The 24927-nt window shown below is 50.0% G+C and overlaps 1 protein-coding gene across 1 annotated transcript in view; it reads left to right on the top strand.

Annotated features, from left to right (window-relative positions):
* The window catches only part of dnah1 (dynein, axonemal, heavy chain 1), a 995196-nt gene that overhangs the window by 920861 nt on the left and 49408 nt on the right, over positions 1 to 24927 (top strand). The window contains 1 exon segment of the mRNA XM_038812191.1: positions 7424 to 7594. Coding sequence (XP_038668119.1) covers positions 7424 to 7594 — 171 coding nt within the window.

The raw sequence follows: 24927 nt of genomic DNA on the forward strand, positions 1-24927 counted from the left end.
GAAAGGATCAAACAGAGTAATTTTGACAGGTGGATAAGGGCTTTGAAAATAGACCAAACGTATGTAGCTCTCAGAGAATTTATACTTTTGGAGGATTTTAAAATTTCAGTTCCTGATGTAGTGAGAACTCCTGTGGAAGAGCAGACGGTTAAAACTTCAAGGTTAGCAGCAGAAATGGCAAATGATTATGTATTAGTTCGTAAATCAAAGTTTGGTTTCCAACATCAGTTTCAGCCTGTCAGGGATAGAAACTGAGGAAAAGAGAAATACTCAAGTGGTAGAGGTGAAGGAGATCTGATTGGAGATAGTAAGGAGAGTGTACCTCAGATTAAAAAAGAAATCCAGGAGGGTGGAAGAGAAATGAAATGTTTTCACTGTAATAAGCTAGGCCATGTAAAGTCCCAGTGTTGGTTGTTGATGTAAAGCACTGGGAAGGCTGATGTGGTAAAACAGGACAAGACAGGGTTTGTTTAACAGGGTTTGTTAAAGTGGTAAAGGAAAGCCCAAGTGAAGCGAAGGAGGTGCAAAAGATTGTACAGCCTGATCAAGAGGTGATTGGTAAGAAGGTGCCAGATCGATTTAAGGAATGTACTTGTGTGGGTAAAGTTTACTCATGTGTATCAGGAGGAGCAGGTAAAGAAGTCACAATTTTAAGAGATACGGGAGCTAGTCAACCTTTGATGATAAGAGATGAAGATTTATGTAGTTTGGGAGGAATGTTGCCAGAAAAGGTGGTAATATGTGGAATTCCTGGTGAGAGGAGTAGTGTTCCATTATATAAGGAAAGGTTGGAAAGTCCAGAAGAGTGGTGAAGTGATAGTAGGAGTAATAGAGAAAGTCTCTTGTCCAGGAATACAGTTTATCTTGGGTAACGATTTAGCAGGATCACAGGTGGGGGTGATGCCTACTGTGGTTGATAAGCCAGTGGAAAATCAAACAACTGAAGTGTTGAAGGACAAATATCATGGGATTTTTCCGGATTGTGTAGTAACAGGTTAAGACAAGAGGAGAAATTAAAGAGTGAAGATGAAGTTGAAGTGCAATTATCAGAAACGATTTTTGATCAGAAGTTTGGAAAAGAACAGATGGAGGATGAGGTGGATATTTTTAGTTCAGTTTGGAAATAAACATGAGCCAACGCTTCTCTGAAACCCCAAATATTGCCACCAAAGGGTCCGGGTCCACCTCCTCCCCCGCTATCCTGGTGAGGGCCGCATACACTCCCACTTCAAATCTTCCCACTTTTTTGCAACCCCAAAACATGTGTGTGTGATTCGCTCTCCCCTGTCCACACCTCTCACACTCATCTGCAACCCCCTGGAAGAACCCACTCATTCTCGCCCAAGTCATGTGTACCACCTTAAACTATATCAGATTCATCCTTGCATAGGAGGAGGTCCCGTTTACCCTACGCAGTGCCTCACTCCATACTCCCCATTTGATCTCCCCTCCCAACTCACCTTCCCATTTCTCCTTGATCTTCACCACATACTCGCCTCCCTGCTCCCCCAGGCATTTGTATATATCCCCAGTTCTTCCCTCCCCTTCCACATCCGGAAACAGCAGTTGCTCCTGCAGGGTGTATCCCGGCAACCTAGGGAACCCCCTCCAGACCTTTCACACAAAGTTCCTAACCTGCAGATACCTGAATTCACTCCCCCTCAGCAGCTCTATCCTCTCCCTTAGCTCATCCAGACTGGCGGACCTTTCCTCCAAATACAGATCCCTCGCCTTGACCAGCCCCACTTCCCTCCACCTCCTGTATACACTATCCATCCCCCAACCTCGGCTCAAACTCATGATTCTCGCACAGTGGCATTAACACCAACATCCCTTCCACCCTAAAATGCCTCTTCAATTGATTCCATATCTTCACCGTGGATTGCAGTACTGGGCTCCCTGAATACTTACTCGGAGCCATTGGCAACGCGACCGTGACCATAGCCCTCAAACTGGATCCCTTACAAGATTCCTTCTCCATCTTAACCCACTCTACCCCTTCTTCTTCCCACCATGGCCGCACCTTATCCACATTCGCTGGCCAATAATAATGAAGCAAATTCCAAAATGCCAACCCCCCCCCCCCTTTTGCCTCTGCCTCGGTAGCAGGTTCCTCCCCACCCTCGGCATCTTCACTGCTCATATAAAGCCCAAAATGATTGTGTCCAATTTCCAAATAAAGGCCGTTGGTATAAAGATCGGGAGAGCCTGAAAAATAAACAAGAACTTTGTCAGAATATTCATTTTCATCACTTGGACCGCCCAGCCAACTTCAACTGCAGTGTACACCACCTCCTGAGATTGCCCCTTGTTTCCTCCACAGCTTTGTTAAGTTCTACTTATGGAGTCCCGTCCGTCCCTCACTACCATAAATGGCATCCCCTCTAAATTAGCCCGCTGTCCCAGCTCATTCATCGGGAAAACTTTGCTTTTCCCTACGTTCAGTTTATACGCTGAGAACCCTCCAAACCTCCCCAGCAGGCCCATAATCCTTACCTTACTCACCAGCAGATCCGAAACATACAGCAACAGGTCATCGGCATAGAGTGACACCCAATGCTCCATCTGTCCCCGCATAATCCCCTGCCACTCCACCGACCCCCTAAGATACATCGCCAATGGCTCTATGGCCAGCACAAACATCAACGGCGACAGCAGGCATCCCTGCCTCATACCCCTGTTGTGGAGATGCCGGCGTCGGTGTCATTCACCTGAGGAAGGAGCAGTGCTCCGAAAACTAGTGTTTGAAACAAACATGTTGGACTTTAACCTGGTGTTGTAAGACTTCTTACTGTGCTCATACCCGTGTGTAAGTCAAAGCTTCGCAAACTCATTATTCGTACTCACACTCACCCTTGGTGCCACATACAGCAACCGTACCCATGCCACAAATCTTGGCCCAAACCCAAACCTTCCCAAAACCTCGAACACGTACTGCCACTCCACCCTTTCATAAACCTTCTCTGCGTCCATGGACACCACCACCTTTGGTACCAGAGCCCCCGACAGATTCATCACTACATTCAACAGCCGTCTGATAATACTCGCGAGCTGCCTGCCCTTCACAAAGCCTAATTGATCTTCTGCAACAACCCCTGGGACATAATCCTCCATGCCAACAACTTAGCCAATACTTTCACATCCATATTCAGTAGTGATATGGGCCTATATGACCCACATTCCACCGGGCCGTTCCCCTTTTTCCTGATTAGTATGATTACTGCCTGCGTCACCATCTCCGGCAGCTCCCCCTTCTCCAGCGCTTCATTAAACGCCCCAACAGATGTGGTGCCAGGTCCGTCGCAAATTCCTTTTCAAATTCCGCCGGATACCCATCCGCCCCGAGGCCTTCCCCGACTTCATACCCTTGATACTATCCAGCACCTCCCTCAGCCCCAGGCTTCTCCAACGCCTTCCTCTTTGTTTCCTCCATCTGGGGAAATTCCAGCTCGTCCAGAAACCGCCCCATGTCCCCTCCTCTCCCCCCAGGTCCGCCTCGTAAGGTCCCTAGTAGTACTCCCTAAACACCTAGTTTATCTTCCCCGGCTCCGACACCACTTCCCTAGTCTCAGTCCGTATCTTCAACATTTCTCTAGACGTGGCCTGCTCTGCAGCTGGTATGCCAGCATGCAGCTCGCCTTCTCCCCATTCTTATACGGCACCCCTCTTGCCCAATGCAGTTGCCCTCCCACCCTCCCCGTTGTCAACCTGTCAAACTGCCCCTGCAACTTTTTCCTCCTCATCAATCCCTCCCTGGTGGGCTCCCTCGAATACTCTCTGTCCACCTCCACTATGTCGCTCACTAGACTCCTTTCCCTATCTGCACGAACCGTAAATAAAATAATTTTCCCCCGGACCAGTGCATTCAGTGCTTCCCGAAACATGGCCGCTGATACCATTGTGATCCAACTCCACATATCCCTTTATCGCTGCCCTTACCTTATCACAAAAACCTCCATCCGCCAACAACCCCAAATCAAACCTCCACCATGGCCTCTGCTCTCGTTCCAATCTAGAACGAATATCCAGCCAGTGGGGTGCATGGTCCAAGATAACTATCCCTGCATACTCTGCCCCCTCCACCCCAACCAAAATCTCCCGACTCACTACAAAGTAATCAATCCTCGAGTACACCTTATAGATGCGTGAAAAAAAGGAATACTCCCTTCCCCCGGGTTCTGAAAGTGCCATAGATCCACCATACCCATCCTTTCCATAAACCCCCCCCCCAGCTCTCTTGCCATTCGTACCCTACCCATTGACCTGGAGCTCAACCTATCCACCCTCGGCTCTCGGACACAGTTAAAATCTCCTTCCATGATCAACTGATGTGTGGCTAAATCCGGGATCGCAACCAGCAACCCCTTCATAAAACCCACATCATCCCAAATTGGGACGGACATATTTACCAACACCAATGGTGCGCCTTCCAACTCCCCACTCACAATCACATATCTGAGTCTAAGTGTTGACCCCAACCGGAGAATCCATGGTCTTTCATGTCAGAACAATCAACGCCAAACCCACATCAATTTTGCTACCGGTGAGGGGCTAGCACCAGCGCCGCATGGAACACAATTAAAACCCACGAAAAACGATGCGGGAATCGTCGGGTCCATGACGGACACTCGCAGGGTTAGCAAGCTGCCACTGATCGGGGCCAAAAAGATGGGACAGGTCACTGGAACACCCATACAGCTGATAGGTCAGCTGGGGCTAGAGGGCACCACCCTGGGTGTCACCTATACGACCCAGGGCACCAGGTTGAAAGCGGGCTGTCAGCGGCATGCGCAGGTGCATCACCATCTTGCCAGCTGCGGTAATGGTGTTGCGTAGCCGTCTACCCCGACCCCACAGCCCATCTCCTGGCCACTCCCCACTAGTCCCACCAGCCCTGGCAGAGCACCACTATCGGTGAAGTATGGCAGTGCTGGACACTGTCCGTATGCCCTCTCTCTCAGCAGCCACCACACCAGGTGCACGATTTGTGAGAGTACACGTGGACCGCACCTTTGGGAACTCGGCACACCGGAGGCGGAGAATCGCGGGCGGGCCCACTAATGCTATGCAAATTGTGTTGCAACTACGCGCGCTGTGCGTCGCAATGATGTCAATTTCAGGGAGGTGGAGCATCACGATTTGGCGTCAAACTGGCTCCTGCCGCAATTTCAGCACCGGGAGCTATTCTCCACCTGATCACACGCCCCGATTTCAGCGTTGGCTAACGGAGAATCCCGCCCAAGATCTTTTCAGTCCACCTCAGAGAACTGACAGGATGTTGGTTTGGACCCATGAGCTTCCTCAGTACTGTGCTGTATGTCAACCTATACTTCTGTGCTCCAGTCTCTGGAATAAAAATTAAACTGACAACCTTCTGACACAGATGTGAGTGCTACCAATTGAGTCACAGCTGGTGAATATTTGGTTTATGGTTGTAGAGGCAGGTTGAAGCCCTTAATTATCAAATAATTGGGCAGTTAAGGGACTCAGTAGGTGTGAGGACAGGTGGCCTGGTGGGTAACTTACCCAGCCCCTGTATTATAATATGGGGAACAGGCCAGGGTGAGTGGGACAGAGATGGGCAGGACATCCAAAATATTTTACATGGCACCGCCATCCCATACCCGGCCAAAAACACACCTGGTGGGGAGGGGAGCCGTAAAATCCAGCCCTATGTTTGGTTCCTGATTTTTTTGTTTGCACTTCATTTTAATATACATCATCCACCTACAGGAAATTCAACAAGGGATTTTAAAGCGTTGGCCTTGGGTACCAGAAGTTGGTGCAATGTATGTGGATGTTTTTGTGTACAAATCCTAATATGCATAAAAATCATAAATGTGTTTGTTTGGGCGCATGGCACCCCAAGGGTGAAGAGGATCTTCTTGGAGCGGAGTAGAGATGGGGGGGGGGGGCTGGCGTTGCCCAACCTCTCGGGGTACTACTGGGCAGCCAACGTGTCGATGGTGCGTAAGTGGGTGATGGAGGGGGAGGGGGCAGCATGGAAACGGATGGAGAGAGCGTCCTGTGGGGATACAAGCCTGGGGGCCCTGGTAATGGCGCCGTGGCCGCTCCCTCCCACGAGGTATACCACGAGTCCGGTGGTGGCGGCTACCCTCAAGATTTGGGGGCAGTGGAGGCGACATAGGGGAGAAGTGGGGGGCTCGATGGAGGCTCCGTTAAGTGGGAACCATCGGTTCGTCCCGGGGAACATGGATGGGGGATTTCGGGGATGGTATAGAGCGGGCATTAGACAGCTGAAGGACATGTTTATCGACGGAAGGTTTGCGAGCCTGGGGGAGTTGGAGGAGAAATTTGGGCTCCCGCCGGGAAACATGTTTAGATATCTGCAGGTAAAGGCATTTGCTAGACGGCAGGTGGAGGGATTCCCTGCGCTCCCCGCGAGGGGGGTGAGTGACAGGGTGCTCTCGGGGGTCTGGGTCGGGGAGGGGAAGATATCCGATATCTACAAGCTTATGCAGGAGGTGGAAGAGGTGTCAGTAGAGGAGCTGAAAACGAAGTGGGAGGGGGAACTGGGGGAACAGATCGAAGACGGGACATGGGCTGATGCCCTGGAGAGGGTAAATTCTTCCTCCTCGTGTGCGCGGCTTAGCCTCATTCAGTTCAAGGTGCTGCATAGGGCCCACATGACTGGGACGAGGATGAGTAGGTTCTTTGGGGGTGAAGATAGGTGTGTCAGGTGCTCGGGGAGTCCAGCGAACCATGCCCATATGTTCTGGGCATGCCCGGCATTGGAGGAGTTCTGGAAGGGGGTGGCGAGGACGGTGTCAAGGGTGGTGGGATCCAGGGTCAAGCCAGGATGGGGACTCGCGATCTTTGGGGTTGGGGTGGAGCCGGGAGTGCAGGAGGCGAAAGAGGCCGGTGTGCTGGCCTTTGCGTCCCTAGTAGCCCGGCGAAGGATTTTGCTACAGTGGAAGGACGCGAGGCCCCCAAGCGTGGAGACCTGGATCAATGACATGGCGGGCTTCATTAAGCTTGAGAAGGTTAAATTCGCCCTGAGAGGATCGGTGCAAGGGTTCTTTAAACGGTGGCAACCCTTCCTCGACTTTCTGGCTCAACGATAGGGTACTGGGACAGTAGCAGCAGCAACCCGGGGGGGTGGAGGGGGGGGGACGTTGATTATGTTTGCTTATTTAATTTTAATTTGATTTATTTAATTTTAATTTATGGTTAAGTTCTCTTGTTGGGGGGTGGGTGGGGGGAGTGTGATACATGTGACGTTACGGTTTGGGGGGAATTGTGGGTGTTATGGGGCTGTTAGTTGCATATTACTGCTTGTTGCTATACTTGTTATATTTTTATATTTTCTGTAAAAAATTCCAATAAAAATTATTTTTTTTTAAAAAATCATAAATGTGCATTTGATGTTTCTAAACCTGCATCCCATTCAATTCTCCAACAGGGCTACCTTGAGTACATTAAAACTCTCCCACTTAATGATACCCCAGAAATATTTGGACTACATGATAATGCAAATATCACATTTGCCCAGAATGAAACGAATGTGCTGTTAAACTGCCTGATCTTGCTTCAGCCTAAATCATCAACCACCGGAGGCAAAGGAGTTGAAGAGGTTTGTGACATTTAATTGCTTGTTATTTCACATCATGTGTTAGAATAAGAATCTGCTTTTATATGTCTGGTAAATTGTGATGTGGAATGGATTTTTTTGCTTTTTCACCCTGTGTCAACATGAAGCATTCCTGGACCCAATGTAGTGTAGGCCAGTGATAAGGTACAGCTGCCAATAGCCTTCTTAGTAATGCACCTCAGCCCCATCTTCAGTCAAGTGTTGCCAGCAGGTGTCCCCATTTGTCATATCAGTCTTCATTATCTCCTGAGTAAGTTGTCCATCTCGTGCTTAATTGTGGGAAATGCGCGATTCTCCGGCGTCATTACGCTCTTGTTCAAGAAAAACAAGGCCGGTGAATAGTGGGAGAGGCCATAAACGATAAACACGTCAGGTGCCAGTTTGCGATGCAACCAGCCCGCTGCCGTAGGCAAAATTGGGAACTCGCCGTATCGTGGCGAGAAACCAATTATCACCACTTAAGCCCAATTTCCATATAATTAACCAGAGCCACTCCATATCCAATGGACTCCAATCATTCATCGGCCTCCCCAGCAAGTGTTCACGCTGGCGCCAATTAGTACTCCTTTTGAAAAACTTGAACTTGGCGGAAGGGTTTCAGTGGTGAGCCGAGGAGGTGAGTAGCCATCTTTGCCCACAGGCAAGGAGGCGGGATGGTGCTGGGCATGCCACCCCAGTGCTCAGAGGGGGGTGAGGGACCCTCCGTAGTGGTGGGCCACCATGGGAGTGTGGGGGAGGGGGATGTCACTGGAAGGGGCAACCGAGGGGGGCAACCGCTCATGGCACCACCAAGCCAACTCCTGGATCGTGTGTACCGTTCCTGGGGCAACCTTTGTCCCTGCTATTCACCTCCCTACAAGTCACTCTGCATACCTGCTTGTCTTTCTCTCCATGCCTGTGTCATTATTTCCCCTTTTTCAATGTCTCTTATACCTTGAAAGTCTCTTTTCTCCAGCGTTTCTCCCTATGTGACCTTTTTCCCGTTTATCACAGGAATTTATTCGGGTTCTTTGTTTCTCTTTCTGTTCCTATCTGGCCTAGTCACTCCCCTCTCCTCGTTCGCCTCTTTCTTTTTTGCCCTGTTCCCAAACAACTCATACAATTTTCTCTGTGTCTTTGTTCACCAATTTTGCTTTTCTTCTCCCAGCATCATGTCTGTCTCAATTACTTCAGCGCTCTTGTATATCAAAATGGAATTAGCTACAATGATACATAGGCAGAGTGATCCAGAGATATGGAAAAGTGTTTGTGTAGGCATAAAGAGACGGAGGTTATGCTATTCCCTGTTAATAATACAGTTAACACAACCATGGACTTCCGGTGGCGGCTATGAGGGAGTAGGTCGCACATTTGGTGGCTCCCGTTTCGGTCGGACTTTTGGACCTTTTCCCCTGGCTTTTTTGCGCTTTTGAGCGCGGAACTGAAAAGCACAGGACCCATACAGAATTGTATGGACCTAAGAAGCCGGAGGGACCTTAAACAGCAGAAGAAGTGGTCGAGTAAGGGCACAGTGGAGGCTGTGAGAGAGACCAGCATGGCTGGTGTTCAGAGCAAGGAGCCGACAGCCCAGCCCACAAGGGAGCAGCTGCTGCAGACTATGCAGAAGGGCTTTTTGACTTTGAAGCATGACAACTTGGAGCCGCTTCAGAAATCGATTGATCGGATGGGAAAAAGGCTAGATGATCAGGCTGAGAAGCTCCAGCAGTTTGAGAAGTCAGTGGAGGAGCAGGCTGACTTTCAAACAGTGGCGGATGTGGCGGTTCGGAGGCTGAGGGACCAGCAAAAAGTGCTTCTGGAAAGGCTGGAGGACCTGGACAACAGATCTCGCCGGCAGAACGTGAGAATCGTGGGCCTCCCGGAGGTGACAGACCTCCTAGACGCTGCCGCATATGTGGAAGGTATGTTTCAGAAGTTGCTGGGGAACGAGGTGTTCCTGTGCCCGCCAGTGGTGAACAGGGCACACAGAGTGCAGGTGAGGCAGCCGCGACAAGGGGGTCCCCCACGAGCGATGGTGGTACACTTTCACAGGTACCTGGACAAGGAACTGGTGCTGCAATGGGCAAAGAGCATCAAAGCTGTATTTGGGACAATACCACCATGCATGTTTACCAAGATTTGAGCGCGGAGGTGGCCAGGAGGAGGGGAGGCTACAGGCAGGTGAAGGAGATACTGTGTAAAAACAAGGTGAAATTCAGGCTGCTTTTTCCGGCGCGACTGTGGGTTACATATAAGGGTCAGCACCACTATTTCGAGGAACCCGAAGAGGCGATGGACTTCGTTAAGAAGCAAGGGCTGGCCCTGAGCTGAGGGCGTTTGGACTCATGTTAGAGCTTTTAAGTATATGTGGTGTCTCTCCCATTTTGGGATGTATCTTTTTTTTCCTGTTTTTGCGTGATTTTTGCGTGGTTTACCTGAATGTTTCCTGTTTGGGCTCTTTGCTCAGTTGGAGTTTAGCTGGGAGGGGGGGGGGGGACTTAATAAAGAAAACAGTTAAAATGGATGCTTCAGGGGAACTTTGTGCAATCTTTTCTGTGTCTGTATGGGTAGGACTGAAGAGTGCCTGTTATTTCTTATCTCTTTTTTTTCTTGTTTAACTTGAATTGTGCTATTGTGGGGCTTGTTTATGGCTTGTATAGAGTGTTTGCTAAAGTAGGGCTGATCTGGGGAAGTGGTGTGGAGGGGTCGGGGGGAGGGGTGACTGGGAACAATGGGTGGGAGACGGGCTGGTGCCAAGGCTGGGAGCCCCAGGCTAGCTGAGTGCAGCTAGTCAACGGGAGCCGAGGTGGCGGGTGTCCATATAGTTAGATTAGAGCAGGGGTTAGGTGATAGGATGGTGTTGCTGGGGGGGGGGGAAGAGTTGTTCTGCTGATGGGGATGGAAACTGGGCATGGTAACAGTGAGGAGGTCATGGGTGGAGCCAGCCAGGAGGCAGGCCAGAAGAAGCGCGACACATTGCTGGGGGGCTGGCCAAGGAAAGGGGATGGCTGATCGACAAAGGGGGGTGGGCGAACTGCCCCCCAACCAGGCTGATATCACCTGGAATGTTAGAGGGTTAAACGGGCCAGTGAAGTTTGTGAACGGGCATGTGTTTGCGCATCTGCGGGTTCTGAAGGCTGACATAGACTTGTTGCAGGAGATGCACCTGAAAGTGGCAGATCAGCTTAGGTTAAGGAAGGGCTGGGTCAGTCAGGTCTTTCATTCGGGGCTTGATTCTAGGGCGATGGGGGATGGCAATCCTGATTAATAAAAGGGTACAATTTGAGGCGGAGGGCACAGTCGTGGATGGGGGTAGCACGTTTGTTATGGCGAGGGGTAAGCTCGAAGGGTGAGAGTAGTCGTGGTCAGTGTGTATGCCCCTAATTGGGATAATGTGGATTTTATTAGGAGAATGCTAGGGAAGATTCCCGACTTGGACTCACGTAAGTTGATCATGGGCGGGGACTTTAATACAGTCCTGGACTCGAGCCTGGACCGGTCATGTTCAAGAACGGGCAGGTTGCCAGTGATGGCAAAGGAACTGAGAGGGTTCATGGAGCAAATGGGGGGAGCAGATCCGTGGAGATTTAGCCGGCCGACAGCGAGGGAGTTCTCGTACTACTCCCACGTCCACAAGGTGTATTCCCGAATTGACTACTTTGTGGGGAGTAGGGACCTGCTAGCCAGAATGGTGGGGGCAGAATATTCGGCAATTGCCATATCGGACGATGCTCCGCACTGGGTAGACCTTCAGTTTTGTAAGGACAGCTTTCAGCGCCCACCATGGAGGTTGGAAGTTGGACTAGTCACGGACGAGGCGGTGTGTGAGAGGCTGAGGAAATGCATGCAGAATTACCTGCAGGTGAACGATACTGGCGAAGTCTCGGCAGCGGTGCTCTGGGAGACACTGAAGGCAGTAGTGAGTGGGGAGCTGATTTCAATCCGGGCGTACAGGGACAGGACAGATAGGGCAGAGACGGACCGATTGATTAAGGAAATTCTACGGACGGACAGGAGTTATGCGGAATCCCCGAGGCCAGAGTTACTCAGGAAATGACAGAGGCTGCAGGCCGAATTTGGGGTGTTGACTACAGGCAAGGCTGTAGAGCAGCTTAGAAAGGTAAAAGGCGCGATTTATGAGCATGGGGAGTAGGCCAGTAGAATGCTTGCGCAGCAACTGAGAAAGAGGGAAGCGGCCAGGGAAATAGGGAGGGTAATGGATGGGGAAGGTAATCTAGTGGGTGATCCAGCAGGGCTGAACAAGGTCTTTAGGGACTTTTATAGGAAGCTGTACACTTTGGAACCACCCGGGGGACCGGGGGGGTGGGGGGGGGGGGGGGGGGGGGGGGGGGGGGGGGGGGGGGGGGGGGGGGGGGGATGAGGCGATTCCTGGATGGACTGACCTTCCCAAGAGTGGGGAGGGGGTTGGTGGACGGACTGGGGGCCCTAGTCAGGATTGAAGAGGTATTGGGGAGCCTGAAGGTCATGCAGTCGGGTCAAGCCCCGGGCCGGACGGGTATCCGGTGGAGTTTTACAAAACAAATTCCGGGATAGTGGGGCCGGTGCTGGTCAGGGTTTTTAACGAGGCAAGAGACAGAGGGAGTTCACCCCCGACGATGCCGCAGGCCACCATCTCACTCATTCTGAAACAGGTTAAGGACCCGGAGGCCTGTGGGTCATACAGGCCGATCTCTTTGATCAACGTAGACGCCAAGTTACTGGCCAAGATCTTGGCGACCAGAATTGAGGACTGTGTATCGGATGTAATTGTGGAGGACCAAACCGGGTTTGTAAAGGGGAGACAGCTGGTGGCCAACATAAGAAGGCTGCTCAACGTGATTATGATGCCCCCGGAGAGTAGGGAGGTAGAGATAATGGTAGCCATGGATGCTGAAAAGGCTTTTGACCGAGTCGAGTGGGACTATCTTTTTTTTAAAATAATTTTTATTCAAGTTTTTTAATAACAATAGAACATAGAACATTACAGCGCAGTACGGGCCCTTCGGCCCTCGATGTTGCGCCGACCCGTGAAACCATCTGAAGCCTATCTGACCTATACTATTCCATTTTCATCCATATGTCTATCCAGTGACCACTTAAATGCCCTTAAATTTGGCGAGTCTACTACTGTTGCAGGCAGGGCGTTCCACACCCCTACTACTCTCTGAGTAAAGAAACTGCCTCTGACATCTGTCCTATATCTACCACCCCTCAATTTAAAGCTATGCCCCCTCGTGTTGGTCATCAACATCCGAGGAAAAAGACTCTCACTGTCCACCCTATCTAACCCTCTGACTATCTTATATGTCTCTATTAAGTCACTTCTCAGCCTTCTCCTCTCTAACGAAAACAACCTCAAGTCCCTGAGCCTTTCCTCATAAGACCTTCCCTCCATACCAGGCAACATCCTAATAAATATCCTCTGAACCCTTTCCAAAGCTTCCACATCCTTCCTATAATGTGGTGACCAAAACTGCACGCAGTACTCCAGGTGCGGCCGCACCAGAGTTTTGTACAGCTGCAGCATGACCTCGTGGCTCCGAAACTCAATCCCCCTACTGATAAAGGCTAGCACACCATATGCCTTCTTAACAGCCCTATTAACCTGGGTGGCAACTTTCAGGGATTTATGTACCTGGATGCCGAGATCTCTCTGTTCATCTACACTACCAAGAACCTTGCCATTAGTCCAGTACTCTGCATTCCTGTTGCTCCTTCCAAAGTGAACCACCTCACACTTTTCCGCATTAAACTCCATCTGCCACCTCTCAGCCCAGCTCTGCAGCTTATCTATGTCCCTCTCTAACCTATAACATCCTTCAGCACTATCCACAACTCCACCGACCTTCATGCCATCTGCAAATTTACTAGCCCATCCTTCTACACCTTCTTCCAGGTCATTTATAAAAATGACAAACAGCAGTGGCCCCAAAACAGATCCTTGCGGTACACCACTAGTAACTGAACTCCAGGATGAACATTTGCCATCAACCACCACCCTCTGTCTTCTTTCAGCTAGCCAATTACTGATCCAAATCGCTAAATCACCTTCAATCCCATACTTCCGTATTTTCTGCAATAGCCTACCATGGGGAACCTTTTCAAACGCCTTACTGAAATCCATACACACCACATCAACCACTTTACCCTCATCCACCTGTTTGGTCACCGTCTCAAAAAACTCAATAAGGTTTGTAACTTGTTCTTTTCAAGATGATTATAAATCCTATCTCTTATAACCTTTTCCAACATTTTACCCACAACCGAAGTAAGGCTCACAGGTCTATAATTACCAGGGTTGTCTCTACTCCCCTTCTTGAACAAGGGGACAACATTTGCTATCCTCCAGTCTTCCGGCACTATTCCTGTCGACACAGACGACATAAAGATCAAGGACAAAGGCTCTGCAATCTCCTCCCTGGCTTCCCAGAGAATCCTAGGATAAATCCCATCTGGCCCAGGGGACTCATCTATTTTTACACTTTCCAAAATTGCTAACACCTCCTCCTTTTGAACCTCAATCCCATCTAGCCTGGCCGCAATTTAAAACAAACAAGGCGTGTTTCCACGCCAAAACAAAACAAGAAAATAACTCTCCCCCCCCAAAATAAATTATAACAAATAGCAATACAAAGAAGAAAATAACATAACAAACCCACCACCGCAAAAACATCCCCCCCCAACCATCTCCAAACCCAACCCCCCCCCCCCCCCCCCCCCCCCCCTCCCTCCAGTTGCTGCTGAGACCAACCACTCTCTACCCCTTCGCCAGGAAATCGAGAAAGGGCTGCCACCGGCGAAAGAACCCCTGTACCGACCCCCTCAGGGCAAATTGCATCCTCTCCAACTTGATGAACCCAGTCATGTCGTTGACCCAGGCCTCCGAACTCGGGGGCCGCGCATCCCTCCACTGTAACAGAATCCTGCGCCGGGCTACTAGAGACGCAAAGGCCAGAATGCCGGCCTCTCTCGCCTCCTGCACTCCCGGCTCCGAAGCTACCCCAAAGATCGCGAGCCCCTAGCCCGGCCTGACCCTAGACCCAACCACTTCCGACAAAATCCCCGCCACCCCCTTCCAAAACCCCTCAAGAGCCGGACATGCCCAAAACATATGGGTGTGGTTTGCCGGGCCACCCGAACACCTCCCACACCTGTCTTCCCCTCCAAAAAACCGTCTCATCCTTGCCCCCGTCATGTGAGCCCTGTGCAGCACCTTCAGCTGAATTAGGCTGAGCCGTGCGCAAGAGGAGGAAGAATTCACCCTTTCCAGGGCGTCCGTCCATGTCCCATCCTCCATCTCTTCCCCTTGCTCTTCCCCCATTTCACTTTGAGCTCATCTACTGAGGCCTCCTCCTCCTCCTGCATCAGTTGGTAAATAGCCGAGATCTTCCCCTCCCGGACCCACGTCCCCGAAAGCATCCTGTCCTGCAACCCCCTTGGCGGCAGCCGCGGAAACTCCTCCACCTGCCTCTGAACAGAGTCCCTGACCCGCATATACCTAAAAGCGTTCCCGGGGGGAGGTTCCACTTCCCCACCAGCTCCTCCAGAGTCGCGAACTTCCCATCCACGAAGGGATCCCCAAACTGTCTGATGCCTGCCCTGTGCCAACTCCCAAATCCCCCACCCGTTCTCCCTGGCGCAAAACGGTGATTGCCCCGTATCGGGGCCCAAACTGAGGCCTTCACTTCCCCCCTATGCCGTCTCCACTGTCCCCAGATTGTGAGAGACGCAACCACCACCGGACTCGTGGAGTACTTTGCCGGGGGGAGTGGAAGTGGGGCCGTCACCAAAGCCTCCAGACTCGTACCCGCACAGGACGCCACCTCCAATCTCTTCCATGCGTCACCCTCCCCTTCCGTCACCCACCTGCGAATCATCGCCACGTTCGCCGCCCAATAATATCCACACAGGCTGGGCAGCGCCAGGCCCCCTACCTCCCTTCTTCGCTCCAAAAATACCCTCCTTACTCTCGGGGCCTTCCGCGCCCACACAAACCCCGGAATCGACTTATTGACCCTTCTAAAAAAAGCCTTCGGGATCAACATGGGGAGGCACTGGAAAAGAAACAAAAACTTCGGGAGCACCGTCACTTTAACCAACTGGACTCTGCCATCCAATGAGAGCGGCAGCGCATCCCACCTCCTGAACTCCTCCTCCATCTGCCCCACCAGCCTCGAAAAGTTAAGCCTATGCATAGCCCCCCCAGGTCCTAGCCACGTGGATCCCAGGAAACCTGAAGCTCCCCTCAGCCCTCCTCAACGGGAGTTCCCCTATCTCCCTCTCCTGACCCCCCGGGTGCAGGACAACAAGCTCGCTTTTCCCCACATTTAGCTTATATCCCGAAAAGTCCCCAAACTCCTCAAGTATCCTCAGCATCTCTGGCATCCCCTCAGCCGGGTCCGCGACATACAGCAGCAGATCATCTGCATACAGCGACAACCGGTGCCCCCCCCCCCCCCCCCCCCCCCGCACAATCCCCCTCCAACCCTTCAAGTCCCTCAGCGCCATGGCCAGGGGCTCAATTGCTAACGCGAAGAGCAGGGGAGACATGGGCACCCCTGCCTCGTCCCTCTGGAACGCCGAAAGTCCTCTGACCTCCTCCCATTCGTCACGACACTCGCCACCAAACCCAAACCTCCGCAACACCTCCCACAGGTATCTCCACTCCACCCTATCAAAAGCTTTCTCCGCATCCATGGACGCCACTATTTCTGACTCCCCAGCCACCGGCGCCATCATCATAACATTCAGGAACCTCCGCACATTGGCATTCAATTGTCTCCCCTTTACAAACCCCGTTTGGTCCTCATGAATCACCGTCGGGACCACATACTCCACCCTCCTGGACAGCACCTTTGCCAACAACTTGACATCTACGTTAAGGAGCGAGATCGGCCTGTAAGACCCACACTGAAGGGGGTCCTTGTCCCGCTTCAGGAGCAAAGAGATAATTGCCCTGGACATCGTCGGGGTCAAGTGGGATTATCTGTGGGAGGTACTAGGACGGTTCGAGTTCGGGGCGGGGTTCATCGACTGGGTTAGGCTATTGTATCAGACCCCGGAGGCGAGTGTAAGGACGAACAGGACGACATTGGATTACTTTAGACTGCACCATGGTACAAGACAGGGCTGCCCTCTCTCCCCACTGCTGTTTGCGCTGGCCATAGAGCCACTGGCAATTGCACTGAGAGCTTCTAGGGGCTGGAAAGGGCTGGTCCGGGGGGGAGTGGAACATAGAGTCTCGTTATCCGTGGATGATCTGCTGTTTTATGTATCGGACCCAATGGTTGGGATGGACAGTATTATGGCAACCCTGAGGGAATTTGGCCGGTTCTCCGGATACAAACTGAACATGGCTAAGAGCGAGTTGTTTATAATTCAGGCGAGGGGGCAGGAGAGTGGGCTGAAGGGGTTGCCGTTCAGGCTAGTGGGCGAGAGTTTCCAATATTTGGGGATTCAGGTGGCCCGGGACTGGGGTAGGTTGCATAGGCTCAACCTGTCCCGACTGGTGGAACGAGTGAGGTAGGAGGTCCGGAGGTGGGATGCGCTCCTCCTGTCATTGGCGGGGAAGGTGCAGACTGTTAAGATGACGATTCTCCCGCGGTTCTTGTTTGTTTTTCAGTGTCTCCCCATCTTTATCCCGCGGTCCTTCTTTAAGAGGCTGAATAAAATTATTCTGGGATTTGTATGGGCAGAGAAGTCCCCGCGGGTGAAGAGGGTGATGCTTGAAAGGAACGGAGGAAAAGGGGGGCTGGCGTTGCCGAATTTCAGCAACTATTACTGGGCGGCCAACATAGCGATGATAAGGAAATGGATGGTGGGTGCGGGGTCAGTTTGGGAGCGGATGGAGGCTGCTTCGTGCAGGGGCACTAGCTTAGCAGCCCTGGTCACGGCGCCTCTGCCGCTTCCGTCGGCACGGTACTCCACCAGCCCGATAATGGGAACGGCTCTTCGGATCTGGGGCCAGTGGAGGAGGCATGTAGGCGAGGTAAGAGCATCGGTGTGGACCCCAATCTGCGGCAACCACTGATTTGTCCCGGGGACCATGGACGGGGGGTATCGACTGTGGAGGAGGGCGGGGATTGTGAGGACGGGGGATCTGTTCCTGGAAGGGAGCTTTCCGAGCATGAAGGCGCTGGAGGAGAAGTTTGGGTTGGTGAGAGGGAACGACTTTAGATACTTGCAGATGAGGGATTTTGTTCGCAGACTGGTGCCGCCCTTCCCACATCTCCTGCCGAAGGGGAGGCAGGACTAGTTTCTAGGGGAGAGGTGGGAGAGGGTAGAGTTTCAGACGTCTACAAGGAACTAATGGGAGCTGAGGATACGCAGACCGAGGACCTGAAGCTTAAGTGGGAGGAGGAGCTCGGGGGGGGGGCGGGGAGCTGTAGCCCGGTGATGAATACTGTTAGCATGGAGGGACTCAAAGCCCCCGAGGGCTGAGGTATGGCTATCGGAAATGGCGAGCTTTCTTGGCCTAGAGAAAGTCAAGTTCACCTTGAGAGGTTCGCTACTAGGGTTCGCCCGAAGGTGGCAGCCATTTATTGACTTCTTCGCAGAGGAATAAGCATCGGGGGGGGGGGGCAAGAGTAGAGTAGAGTAGGGGGATGTTGAGGCAGGTCCGTGCGTGAACAGAGCCGTGGTTTGCACTATGTTTAATTTGTAATTTGTGTCTTGACTTCTTTTTTTTGTACTGTACGACGTCACTTTTTCTATATGCCTAAAATACCTCAATAAAATTGTTTGTTAAAAAAAAACACAACCATTGAGTGCTTCAAAATCTGCCTGATCCATTTTAACTATATGTCGCTCTACCTCTCACCTTTTGATGTTCGGCGTTGGGCGGATTCACAATAGTTTGTTTATTTATGGTAATGTTGCGGATTTAAAATTAAAGCTTTTTTGTCCTGTGGCACCACCAAGTGCCCCTTTTTAAAAAAATATTTTTTATTCTCCTCCTTTTTCACATTTTCTCCCAAATTTACACCCACCAACAATTACATAGATTACATAGAATTTACAGTGCAGAAGGAGGCCATTCGGCCCATCGAGTCTGCACCGGCTCCTGGAAAGAGCACCCTACCCAAGGTTAACACCTCCACCCTATCCCCATAACCCAGTAACCCCACACTAAGGGCAATTTTGGACACTAAGGGCAATTTATCATGGCCAATCCACCTAACCTGCACATCTTTGGACTGTGGGAGGAAACCGGAGCACCCGGAGGAAACCCACGCACACACGGGGAGGATGTGCAGACTCCGCACAGACAGTGACCCAAGCCGGAATCGAATCTGGGACCCTGGAGCTGTGAAGCGATTGTGCTATCCACAATGCTACCGTGCTGCCCGTGCTAACAAATAATAATCAGTAACAAATATATCAATCCCCATATCAATAACAACGATCCCATCCTCCCACCAAACCCCAAACATTAGCCCGCATGTTCACACAAACAAATGACAAAAAGGAATTAGGGATCACCCATAGTCACCATTAACACACACAGCCCCCTTCCCCCCAACCCTCCCACCCACTCCCCCCAACCCTCCCACCCACCCCCCCCCCCCCCCAACTAATGCACCAAGTGCCCCTTCAGTGCAGTAAAAGACAAATGAACCTGTTGCCTCCAAGTGCCTAGTCATATATCGATATGGAGAAAATAATCTTAATCCTATGCTTCTGAAACCAAAGAGATTGCAGTCAGAAGTCTTACAACACCAGATTAAAGTCCAATAGGTTTGTTTCGAATAATTAGCTTTCAGATCACTGCTCCTTCCTCAGGTGAATCACTATGAGGTCACTGATTAATCATATCTCATTAAACATTAATAACTCCAAAATAGCTCCCTGGTTGATTCCTCAACGCCCAACCGAATAGAGATTGCAGTATTGCTCGGTGAGGTGAGTGGAAACAGAACCATAATTGATACGAATCACAGATCTTTGTAACAAGGCTCCACAACTCACTCACGCCACTTGCAAAATGGAGTTATTTTCTCACTGATATGTGGGCATCGCTATTCACAGTTCCGGCTAGGTAACGGTGTTGCAGCTGTTTTAGAACAGATCGGCCGGATGTGCTGTGGTTTGTAGAATTTTAATCGTCAGCCAAATTACCAGGATCTTCCAGGAACACCACCGCAACTCTTAGCGTGGTAGCACAGTGGTTAGCACTGTTGCTTCACAGCACCAGGGTCCCAGGTTCGATTCCCAGCTTGGGTCACTATCTGTGTGGTGTCTGCACAGTTCTCCCCATGTCTGCGTGGGTTTCCTCCGGGTGATCCAGTTTCCTCCTACAAGTCCCGAAAGACGTGCTGGTTAGGTGAATTGGACATTCTGAATTCTCCCTCAGTGTACCTGAACAGGCGCCATGGTGTGGCGACTAGGGGATTTTCACAGTAACTTCATTGCCGTGTTAATATAAGCCTACTTGTGACAATAATAATGATTATAATTCTTTATAATGACCTTTCTGACACCTGCCCACGACCCACCGCGGGTCACAACTCACTTTGAAAAACCCTGTCCTCGAGGATCCTTTACTATGAGGTCACTGATTAATCTCATTCAATATTAACAACTCTAAAATAGCTCCCTGGTTCATTCCTCAGCACCTAACAGAACAACACGAATGCGCAATTTAAAATCAACTCTCAATCTTTATTGAACCATTCCCACTTTATTTTTATTTACAGTTAGCCATGTGATCCAAATGAGACATCAAGCCCTAAGAGTCTCTTTATTTTAGTTATTCCCAAAGTTCCTAATACTGTATACTTACAATCATCCCTCAGTTGGTTTTCAGGATAATGTAGGTTCCCATTAGAGCTGGCCAGATTATGCCTGCTTTCCATGGCTGCCTGTGGCTCAGTGTGTGTCTTATATTGCAGTTCATACTTATACAGTATTCTGCACACAATGTTGATCACTCTTTGACTTGTGGCCGACTTAGCTGATCTCATGAATTTATGCTCTAATTCACTTTAAACAGTCTTTAATCTTTAATCAAGAAACACAAAGGCCATCTATTTCCTGCTGACAGTTGATCCATACATGTTTATCTTGCTCCATTATCTGATGCCAAATCTATTTTCCTCCAAAGGGTTAATGGTCACTTTAAACTTGTCCTCACTAACAATTGGTGAGTGAGGGAGTCTTGAGAGTTAATTTCTATCTAAAGTTTAGCCTTTTTTATCTTTAATATAGCAGACAACTAAAAATTACTCAAGTTTTGAAAAGTTGAGTTTATTCCAGCCTTAAGCAGGGGGATACAAGCTCTTTAAGAGCAGCTGCAGCTAGTTAATTAGGTAACTAGCTTAACCTGATTTTCAGAAGCTTCAATTAGTGCACAGAGTCACTCCGTGAGTTTGGTGAGTGAGGGAATTAGATGAGGGAGGTGTCTTTTTCAACCTCCAGTAGTTGGCTCTTATTTTGGTGCAGGAGAAGAAGTTGATTGGTAATTGTTAAGTCATTCTACTTATTCTAATTGTAACAAACAGTTTTTAAATGTACAGTATGGCAGGTCAGCTCATTCAAGTTGAATGTGCATCCTGTAGTATGTGGGAAATCATGGACACGCCATGTGTCCTCGCTGAATACATCTACAGGAAGTGTCACAGCTACAGAAGCTTGAGCTCCTGGTTTCAGTGCATCCACAAGGCAGAGGATTATGTGTTTGGCACGTTCAGCGAGGTTGTCATACCGCAGATTAGCCAGAGAGGGTGGGTGACTGCCAGGCAGTCTAACAGAACCATGCAGGTAGTGCAGGAGTCCCCTGAGTCAATCTTGCTTGCCAATCAATTTTCCATTTTGAATACTGGTGAAGGTGATTGGTCCTTGGGAGTGCAACCAGAGCCACGACCATGGCACCACAGGTAGTTCAGTGTCGCAAAGAGGGGGGGAAAAAGAATGGAAAAGCAACAGTTTTTAAAAATCTTTTTATTGGCATTTTCAAAATTATATACATTGCTGTTCGTTTTCATTTATTGTACAGTCACAAAGGTTTCTTCTTAGGTTTCTCTATTTACAGTCTGTCGCTGTCTGGCTCTGCATATAATCCTCCCTCCCCCCCCCCCCCCCCCTCCAGCTCCCCTCCTTGATGCCCCACCCTCCCTTCCCCCCCCTTTTTCACTGCTGCTCCCCATTTTTTCTTGCTGGGTTTTGCTACCTCACCTTGCTCCCCCATCCCCGGTCCACCCTCACTTTTCTCTTTCTATCTTGTCCTGGCTATTTCTCCATGGCTACTGGCTATTTATTTATTTATTTATGTGTTGGCCACAACAATCTCGGAACAGTCAGGTGAATGGCTCCCATGTTTTGTGGCGGCCCTCTTCCGACCCACGGATGGTGAATTTGATTTTCTCCATTTGGAGAAATTCTAATCGGTCGGACAGCCAGTCTGCAGCTTTAGTGGTGCTGCTGATCGCCAACTGAGCAGGATTCTATGGAGGGCGATCAGGTAGACAAAGGCAAGGGCGTCCGTCCTCCTCCCCATGAAGAGATCTGGCTGGTCTGATACCCCGAAGACTGCCACTTTCGACATTGCCTCGAAGAAGGCTGTACAGTTCCCAGCAAGTCTGGGGCAAGACCAGAACATGTGGGCTTGGTACCATTGACATCTTTCCTCCACCTCTGGGAAGAACTTGCTCATTTGGGTTCCGGTCAAGTGGACTCTGTACCACTTTTAGCTGTGTTAGATTGAGTCTCGCGCTTTGGAGGTAGAGTTAACCCTGTGCAGTGCTTCGCTCCAGAATCCCCACCCTATTTCAACCCAAAGTTTTCCTCCCATTTGCTCCTTGTCGTGTCCAGTTTGGTGTTGGCCTTCTCTAACAGTCGTTCGTACATGTCACTACAGTTCCCGCTGCCTAGGATGTCTGCATCCAGTAGCTCTTTTAATAGTGTCTGCCGTGGTGGTTGTGGGTATATCCTTGTCTTCTTCTGTAGGAAGTTGGAATCTCTGTGTCAGTTCTTCCAGTGTTGTGACCCTACCGTCAGTGTATAGGTCGCTGACTGTCAATGTTCCCCCATCCTGTCCCCACCTTTAGAAAGCACCAAACTCTTCCAGAAGGAGCGTGATGATTCTTTCCATGCTGCTTTGTGGGTCTGAGATGTAGAGGAGCAGGTCATCCGCAGAGAGCAAGACTCTATGCTCTCTGCCTCCTCTTTGAATCCAGAAGAACAATGGTTATAGGGGATTTGATAGTTAGGGGATCAGTCAGACATTTCTGCAGCTGTGAACATCACTCCAGGTGGTGTGTTGCCTCCGTGGTGCCAGGGCCAAAGATGTCATGGAACTGCTGAAGGACATTCTTCTAGGGGCGGGTGAACAGCCAGAGGGCATGCTCCACATCAGTACCAATGACATAGGGAGTGGAATTCGACCAAAACATTTCGAAGTGTCACTTTGGACGAGTTTGACAGGGCTTTTTGGATGAGATCCATACTGGCATTCAACCACACTTAGTCAATTTTTAGGGTCCAGGAGAGTTTCTACACGGTCCAGCCCACACTTCTAAACCTTTTCAGCAATGGAGAGCAGAACTCTCTGGTGAGATCGGCTCCTACGAAATCGGGCTGCCATTTTGAAAGGTGCTCTGAACTCGAAATGAGCTTGAGAATTCTGGGTGCCCTGAACTCTGAATGAGCTTGAGAGTTTCCCATACCAGCCACCCACAGATATTGTCACCCCCACACACATGAATATTATCCCAAAGCCCTCCCACGTGAGGACACCCCACTATGGGGTCACTGAGGGCCCCCCTTTTTAGGCCTAGCCACCGCCCATTTTGGACCCCCCCTTCACCACCCCCACCTTTATAAGGACCCTTCATACCAGGCCTTCATAACCCCCCCCCCATATCCCCCCTCTTTCAGGGCCCCCCTCAGGCCCAACCCTCGGCACTGCCACCCTAAGAGTCTGGCAGTGCCCCTGCCAGCCTGGCAGTGTCACCTGGGCACCCTGACAGAACCAGAGTGGCAGTGTCAAGGTACTACGGTGCCAGAGGGAGAGCCAGGCTATCACCCTGTCCTGTTCCCGACCACCCAGGGATCTCCAATGGCCTGGGAGATGTTTGTGTGGACTAGTACTAAACGGTGCCTGGTCGAGGCCTCACTGGAGAGCACGTTAGTTCCTGGGCGCCAGGAGAATCCGCACATGCATATTTAAATGAACCTGATGGCTCATGTAAATTTGCTGATCTGGATCTTGCTCCAACCAGGCAAGATACAGATGGCAAGTTCTCGAGAGGTTCGGTTGAATCTTGCGAGATGCCTCGAGTGTCGTGAATCTCACGAGAGGCCTCTCATGAGATTCAATGGCCTTGTCGCATCACCAAGTTGAAGAGGGATGAGATCCTGGAAGCAGATTTTAGGAAGTGTGTATCTCAAAAGCAGCAATCTCAGGATTACCCCCAGTGTCACATTCTAGTGAGCATAGGGATAGGAGATGAGCATCATAGATAGGTGGCTGAAGAATTGCATAGAAGGAAGGGCCTCAGATTTCTGAGGCAGGGATTAGAGAACTGGCTGAGAACCTGAATGATTGATTTGTGCCTGTCATCAGTGAGGCAAATGCAATGAATACAATAAATCTCCCAGATCGAAGAGGAATTGAAGGAAATTGGTATTGGTAAGAAAGTTATATTTGAGAAATTAATGGGACTGAAAGTTGATACGTCTCTGGGACTTGATATTCCACATCCCAGAGTGTGGAAGCGATTGCTCTGGAGGTAGTGGATACATTGATGATCGTCTTCCAAAATTCTTCCAAGATTCTGGAATGGTTCTTGCAGCGTTAAATCTGTATGGATGTTGTTTGATTGGAACATCATTTCTCACATCTACATCATGTATAGCCATTTTAGTAATTCCCAACTTATCTCCACAAACATGCCCACGTGATATCAATAACTTTCAGGTCAGTCCGTTTTTCCTTTGGAAGGTAACTCAACAATGTATCCCAATTTTTAAGAACATCCTCATTTTCCAATTTAATTTGAGGTTTGTCGAAATCAGTCATCTGGATTTGGTTCATCACTTTGAGTTAGAATCATTAAAACCTCCTTTTTCTCTGCTTCCCTTTCAAAGTACCTTTTAAGCATATTCACATGACACACTTGGTGAGTCTTCCTTCTATCTGGTGTTTTTACCACATAATTCACTTAACTTAATTTCCTTTCAATCTGATAAGGTCTACAAAACCTAGCTTTTAAAGGTTCACCTACCACTGGTACCAATACTAAAACTTTACCTCCACTGGCAAAACTACAAACTTTGGATTTCTTGTCCGTTACCCGTTTCATCACATTTTGTGCAACTTTCAAATGTTGTCCAGCCAATTC

Source organism: Scyliorhinus canicula, chromosome 11 (genome assembly GCF_902713615.1).
Source record: "Scyliorhinus canicula chromosome 11, sScyCan1.1, whole genome shotgun sequence".
Classification (NCBI taxonomy): domain Eukaryota; kingdom Metazoa; phylum Chordata; class Chondrichthyes; order Carcharhiniformes; family Scyliorhinidae; genus Scyliorhinus; species Scyliorhinus canicula.